Raw genomic sequence first — 6,473 nt, forward strand, 5'->3', positions numbered from 1 at the left:
CCCATCTCACCTTTCTGCTTTTCCCTTCTTACACCAGAAAGGGCAAGAGAGAGCAAAGGGTACCTCTCTCACACTGTAGATGGCACCAAAGGCAATTCAGGTGTCTTCCAATGAGAACTAGTTTTTCTCCAGCCAATCAGGAACAAGCATCTGAAGTGTCATTAGCTGATTCTTCTGCTTTCAGTTTCTTCACATAGTTCACTTGGAGCATAGTTTTCCATCACCTGTTAAGCCTTCATTCACTCTTCTGAAATAGGTTCTTCACTACTACTTTCAGTAGGTAAAATCAGAGCCTCTTGGAATGAGTGACTCAATTTTCCCTTATGAAGTAAAACCTCATGAAATCTCCCTTATTCAATCATCCCATAGTCTTCAAACAGTTATTTGATTTCATTATGTGAGTTTTAACTTCTTTAATCTTAAAAACAGTTACATGAAAATGAACTGAGGAAGCATAAGCCTTCCTTGGAATCATAACCTTCCTTCAACCTGTCATCCCACAGTCCTCACTGTAGTCCTCTGTGTCCGAGTCTTTGACAAATGTGTTTTTTCACTTACATTTTATACATTTTTAATAAACAGAAGTTCTTTTTCTTCCCCTTTTCACTAAAAGGTTCACATGCAACAAATGCATCACCTTCCATACTATACAAGGTGATTTAAGCCTTTTTATTTATGACACAGTTCATTTTCAATCATATGCTGTTGGCAACCAAACTATTGCAGTTTTATCTGATTTATCAGATTTTAGCAGGTTTTATTAAAGCAAAGTTCTTTTTCTGCCCCTTTCAACCACCACACTCTTCACCCATGAAAGAGGAACTACCTTATATCCTTATCAGTTGATTTACTTATTTCTCTTTTTATGCAGAAGTTCATTTTCTGCCCCTTTTCTAAGCAAAATGTTCCATATTATAGGGACAGTATGTTACATAGTAATAATGACTTGGCTTTAAGCACAGGACAGAGAAATGGAAGACCCCATCTTAGTCTCTGATAAATATTTCACATACCTCTCCCTTTCATGTAGGCCCTCCAAAGCTAAACTAAATGGATATGATTACTCGAAAAAAATACTGGATTCATAATTTGTGGGCCCAAAGTCACTTTAAGCCCCATTATCCTCACCATATATTCTGGCTTGGGGTCAGACAGTGCAAGTGCTGACAAGGGAATTCTTAGTTCATCCTCTCTTTATTTTAGAATAGTTTCTACTTCCACCATGAAGATTCTATAGAATATGCTTACCTACGGCATTCCTTGGCACAACCACTTCCTTTGCTAGAAATAATAAAGTCTAAGCCAAGACAGTTGTTGTTTGTCTTTTGTTCTTGAAGATGACCAATGACATCACAAGGGTGATGTCTTGACTTGTGTGTTAACTGGATTCAAGTGAGGCAGATCTGTATAAAGTAATCAGCCTTACTCTCTCCTCCAAAGTCATTAAAGTCCAGTGGCAAGACAAAAGTCAAGACAAATGGCATTGGCCTTTCTAGATTAGGTCTTTCTCAGGTCTCAGTTTGTCCAAGGCAATGGCCATTCAGTGACTAAGGGATAAGTAAGAACTGAGACAAAAGATGGCCCAACTTACCATCACAAAATTATTCATCTGGGAGGGAAAGACCCTTAGAGTTTCTGGCCTGAACAGAAAACAATTGCTCTTTACATTCATTCTAAGCCACTTAGGTTAGCTAAACCTAAACAATGAGTTACAAAAGCTTGGGTTGGAGGCCATCATTGGTCATTCGATGAGAGCCAGAGTGATTTGGGTTTAATTTGAAAAACAGTGGGCTTTTTAAAAGCCTGTTTTTTCAGAGCTATATTTCAAGAAATCATAAATGAAAACTGCACAGGACAAAAAAAATTGTCCCAGCTTTTTGAAGAAGATAATAATAAATAAATAGAAAAAATTTAAACCTAGGGTCTGAAACCTCAAAACACCTTACAAAATATAAATTCCTATGGACAGAGTACTGACAGGTAAGGAAAGGAACCACATTTGGTGAGAGGGAGGAGGAAGAAGAAGGAAGAAAGGAGCAGGAGGAGGAGGAGGAGGAGAGGAAGAAGAAGAAGAAGAAGAAGAAGAAGAAGAAGGAGAAGGAGGAGGAGGAGGAGGAGGAGAGGAAGAAGAAGAAGAAGAAGAAGAAGAAAAGGAAGAAAAAAAGAGAAGGAGGAGAAGAAATAATAGCAACATTCTTCGACTTCTGTTCAAATTGGCAGGTTGGGTCATCCCAATAGGGCAGTAGAGCAATTAGACTAAGTATAAAAAGAGAAGTATGACACAGTTTTGAGAGCATTGAGGGATCAGTTGTTGAGCTATCTGAACAATAGGATGATACCAACACAAAAAAATACAGATAATTATTACTTTTTTAATCAAACAACAAATCTAATTAAGAAAATGTCAGTAGTTATCAACTCATGTGCCTACCATTCTGCCTTTAGAAAAATCTTTAGGAGAATAATCTATAGCTACTCAGAGTATCTTTGAGGAAGGTATGAAAGAGAGCTAGGCTTTCACATACTATTTTATAGCAGACCTAATTTTTAGTCATAAAACTTACCAAAGGATTCAGAGAATACACTACTGCATTGTATTTATTCTTTGCTGACCACAAAAAAGATAGAGCAAAATGCCTTAAAAACTTTTTAAAAAAACCTTAAAAACTCTCTTCAAATAAGGGGCACTCCTATGCTTATGTTAAAATCATGCATAAGTCCTTGAATGCCACAAGATATAACTTTGAGTAACCTCTGCTTTTGAATATCAAACACCAGATAAAAGGGATTCTCACCAAAGATGGTTTTATGGAAGATTTTCTGTGTAGCCAAAACAATAAGAAAATGGAAAAGTGCCACCTCTATCAAAAGGTAACACAAAATCAAAGTTGAGTTTGGCTCTTCAACTCAATCATTTGACAAATCTCTACTGAGCATCATTCCTAAATTGAAATCATCTCCATTGGTTAGAATTCAGCCATAGTTTAGTTTGAGGCCACCCAAGGGTTCATAGTTTGTGATTGCCAAAGTCCATAAGACCTTAAAAATCTTACTTTTTTTAATAGTGGAAAAAGGAAGCATTGGTGTACATAAAGAATGGGAAAAAGAACTGTGATTGTAGGCCTCTTCTACAGTACTACTTATACAATACAAGTAGTGGAATTAGTGATGCCATGATAGTAGAGAAATGTTTACTATGAGATATGAAAGAATTAGAAACTTAGGAGTTATTATTGAAATGGAATCCAAGAAACAGATGTTCTTGGGAGAATCTGGCAGTAGAAAATTAGGACCAGGGAAATTTATCCTCAAGGAAATAAAGATGACCAAAGTAAAAATCATTTTAAGGAGCTAAGGACATTTATGCTGAAAGAAAAGGAGGTACATTAGAATTGTCTTCATGAATTGAAGGATTGTTATATGGAAAGGGGGCTAGACTTTTTCTGCTTTGACTCCAAAGAGTAGACCGAGGTGCAAAGGATGAAAGGTTCAAAGAAGCATATTTTGTTTGACTCAATGGAAAGGAGGAGGAGGGAATTCCTATCTATCACTACCCCAGAATGGAATTATTGGCCTAGAGATATGGTTGCCTATTATGGGAAGCCTTCAAGTGGAGACTGGATGTTATAGAGTGGATTTTTGCTGAGGTACACGTTGGAAAAGATGACCCCTAAACTCTGAAATTCTAGATTCGATGAGATTGGTCTGATTCATGAGTCCATGCAAAGACAAAATCTGTTCTTAACCATTACCATGAAGTCTGATTAGAATTCACTTTGGGCAACTTGATATTTTAGGTATCATCCTAAGGAGGGAGAGGGCCATGATTTTCTTTCATTCCTTTTGCCCAAACAAGGCTTAAATCACTATCACCTCCACGTTCCATATAAGGGATTCAAAGACCAAAGTTTAAAAGCCTAGCAAGCAGAGGCAGAAGTTTAGTGAATTTGGGAAGACTATGATATGATTAAACACGTTCAACTTGCCTTTGGAAAATGTTCAGAAGAAAGAAATCATGTCAGGGTAGGCTAAGAAAAGAAAACCTCACCTACAGCTGTCAGAAACCACAGGCATGTTAAATAATGGTGTGGAACAAGAGTGAGATAACACCTAATAATGATACTTTCAAACAATTCTCATCTCTTTTTTTGGAAGATACAGGAGAGCTCTGCAAACATAAACTGTCACATGGCTCCTCCTTAGGGTTAAGTATTACTTGAAGATGAATAAATGAATACATAAAGCAGTTGTTAAGTGCTTACTATGTGCAAAGGACTGTGCTACGTGCTAGGGACACAAATAGAAAAGACAGTCTCTGCTCTCAAGGAGCTCACATTCCAACGGGAGGGATAACACACATGGAAGGTTTCAGCTACAAGTCAGATGGAAAGGGCCTGTAATTCTTAGGGTCCATCAACAAAGCAGATGGTAATGCCTCTTCTTAATGTCATTTCCTCTGATAAAATCCCATCAGTCTCTGATATTGTGACACCCAACCCTGGGCCTGGAAGCAGTACTGTTCCAAAGATTCTTGGTTTTAGGATCCTAAGATGTTTCTATCAAGGTCTGAGAGGAGACAGTGGTCAAGGTGGGGGTGATGTTTTGACTTCCCTGGCACATGCTGCCTCTTGTCTCTCCCTCAGGGCACCTTTCTACTTCACTAGACTGGCTTGCCTTTCCCGTGGGTGGCAGGCAGCTAGTTGGTAGTTGGTGGGGATGGCTGGCCTCTTATCCACAGGAGTTGTCTTTCCAGACAATGGCTATGAGAGCTGGTTTCAAAGCAGGACTGGGGCTCTGGGAGGGTGCTACTACCCCAAAGTTCTTGCCGTTATTTTTCTGTGACAGTCAGCCAGCAGCTGTGACTGGTGTGATGAGTGATGACTAGTGGGAACTAGGCTGGTAACAGATCTGGTGATCTGAGAGACATTATTATTCTGAGACTCTTGGGTTCTGGGCTGTTTCCATCAGGGTCTGAAGGGAGATGGTGCAAGATGGTGGTGCTAGTTTGACTTAGCACCTGCTGCCTCCTGTCTCTTCAAGAGGGTACCTTGATGCTTCAGCTAGGTTGGCTTGCTTTTCTTTGATGTAGGATACAGGACTTTAATGTTAAAAACCATACCACAAAAACATTAGAAGAGAAGCAGATCATATGCCTTTCATAGCTCTGTATTATAGTTATGTATTCTTAACCAAAGGATAGAAGCAATTACAAAAGATAAAATAGATAACTTGGATTACATGAAACTGAAAAGCTTCTGCACCAAGTTAATGCCTCTAGGATAAGGAGGGAAGCAATAGAATGGGGGGGGGGGGAATCTTTGTATCAAATTTCTCAGAAATGAGTTTGGTCCCAAGATAGACTAAATAAATTATGATGCATTCATGAAAAGGAATTTTATTGTGCTGCAAAAAATTATGAATATAGAGAAACATGAAAGGATTTGTAAGATTTGATGCAGAATGAGGTAAGCAGAGCTAGGAAAACAATATGCATGCTGACTATAACAATGTAAATAGAAAGAAAAACCACAATCAAAAATGAATGTTGCGGCAGTTGCCGCCTGGGAGTTTCTCTTGCTTTATCTCTGGTCCCCCATGGCCTCGCAGAACCGTGACCCAGCTGCTACCAGCGCCGCTGCAGCGTCCCGTAACAGGGCCAAGCCTGGAGTGGGCGCGGCCCGCAGATCTGTGGACAAGAGGTTACAGCAGGAATTGATGACCCTAATGATGTCTGGAGACAAAGGAATTTCTGCCTTCCCAGAGTCTGACAATCTCTTCAAATGGGTTGGGCCCATCCATGGGGCTGTTGGGACAGAATATGAAGACCTGAGGTACAAGCTCTCCCTGGAGTTCCCCAGTGGCTACCCATATAATGCTCCCACTGTGAAATTTGTCACACCTTGTTACCGTCCTAATGTGGATACCCAAGACAATATCTGTTTGGACATCCTCAAGGACAAGTGGTCAGCTTTGTATGATGTCAGGACCATTCTACTATCTATCCAGAGCCTGCTGGGAGAACCCAACATTGACAGCCCATTGAACATACATGCTGCTGAACTTTGGACAAACCCCACAGCCTTTAAAAAGTACCTGCTGGAAACCTACGTGAAGCAGGTGACTACCCAGGAGCCCTGACACCAGCTGCCCAGCCTATCTTCCCTTCATCTTGTTCGAATGTGTATGTGTGTGCGTACATCTTTTCCCCTTCCTCATAACCTGTCTTTTCTCTTCTGTACAGGACTGTATCATACTGTTTTCCTTTTTTCTCAAACTCTAGTCCAGCCCTCAACATTAATGTATAAATAAATTTGTTTTTGTTTAAAAAAAAAAAGAATGTTGCAAAATTACAAAGAACAAGCATAGTCTCAAAGAAGAGATATGGGAAGACACCCTCACGACATCCTCTGCAGAGGTGGTAGAAGCACAGGTCTAGAACATTGCATATATTTTCTGATTTTTTTCCTATATTG

The 6,473-nt window shown here is 39.5% G+C and overlaps 1 protein-coding gene across 3 annotated transcripts; it reads left to right on the forward strand.

The window, feature by feature from the left end:
• Positions 1–5,595: 5,595 nt before the first annotated feature.
• LOC122729822 (ubiquitin-conjugating enzyme E2 C-like) lies at positions 5,596–6,138 on the forward strand. Of its 3 annotated transcripts, none has more exons than XM_043968898.1 (2): positions 5,596–5,892; positions 5,956–6,138. In XM_043968898.1, exons 1-2 carry the CDS (start codon positions 5,596–5,598, stop codon positions 6,136–6,138), a joined length of 480 nt encoding a protein of 159 aa, XP_043824833.1. The 3 variants fall into 3 exon arrangements, with proteins under 3 accessions (XP_043824833.1, XP_043824834.1, XP_043824832.1); XM_043968899.1 differs by having other exon boundaries at positions 5,596–5,729; positions 5,817–6,138; XM_043968897.1 differs by having other exon boundaries at positions 5,596–6,138.
• The last annotated feature ends 335 nt before the right edge of the window (positions 6,139–6,473 follow it).

The sequence above is a fragment of the Dromiciops gliroides genome, chromosome 5, assembly GCF_019393635.1.
Source record: "Dromiciops gliroides isolate mDroGli1 chromosome 5, mDroGli1.pri, whole genome shotgun sequence".
Classification (NCBI taxonomy): domain Eukaryota; kingdom Metazoa; phylum Chordata; class Mammalia; order Microbiotheria; family Microbiotheriidae; genus Dromiciops; species Dromiciops gliroides.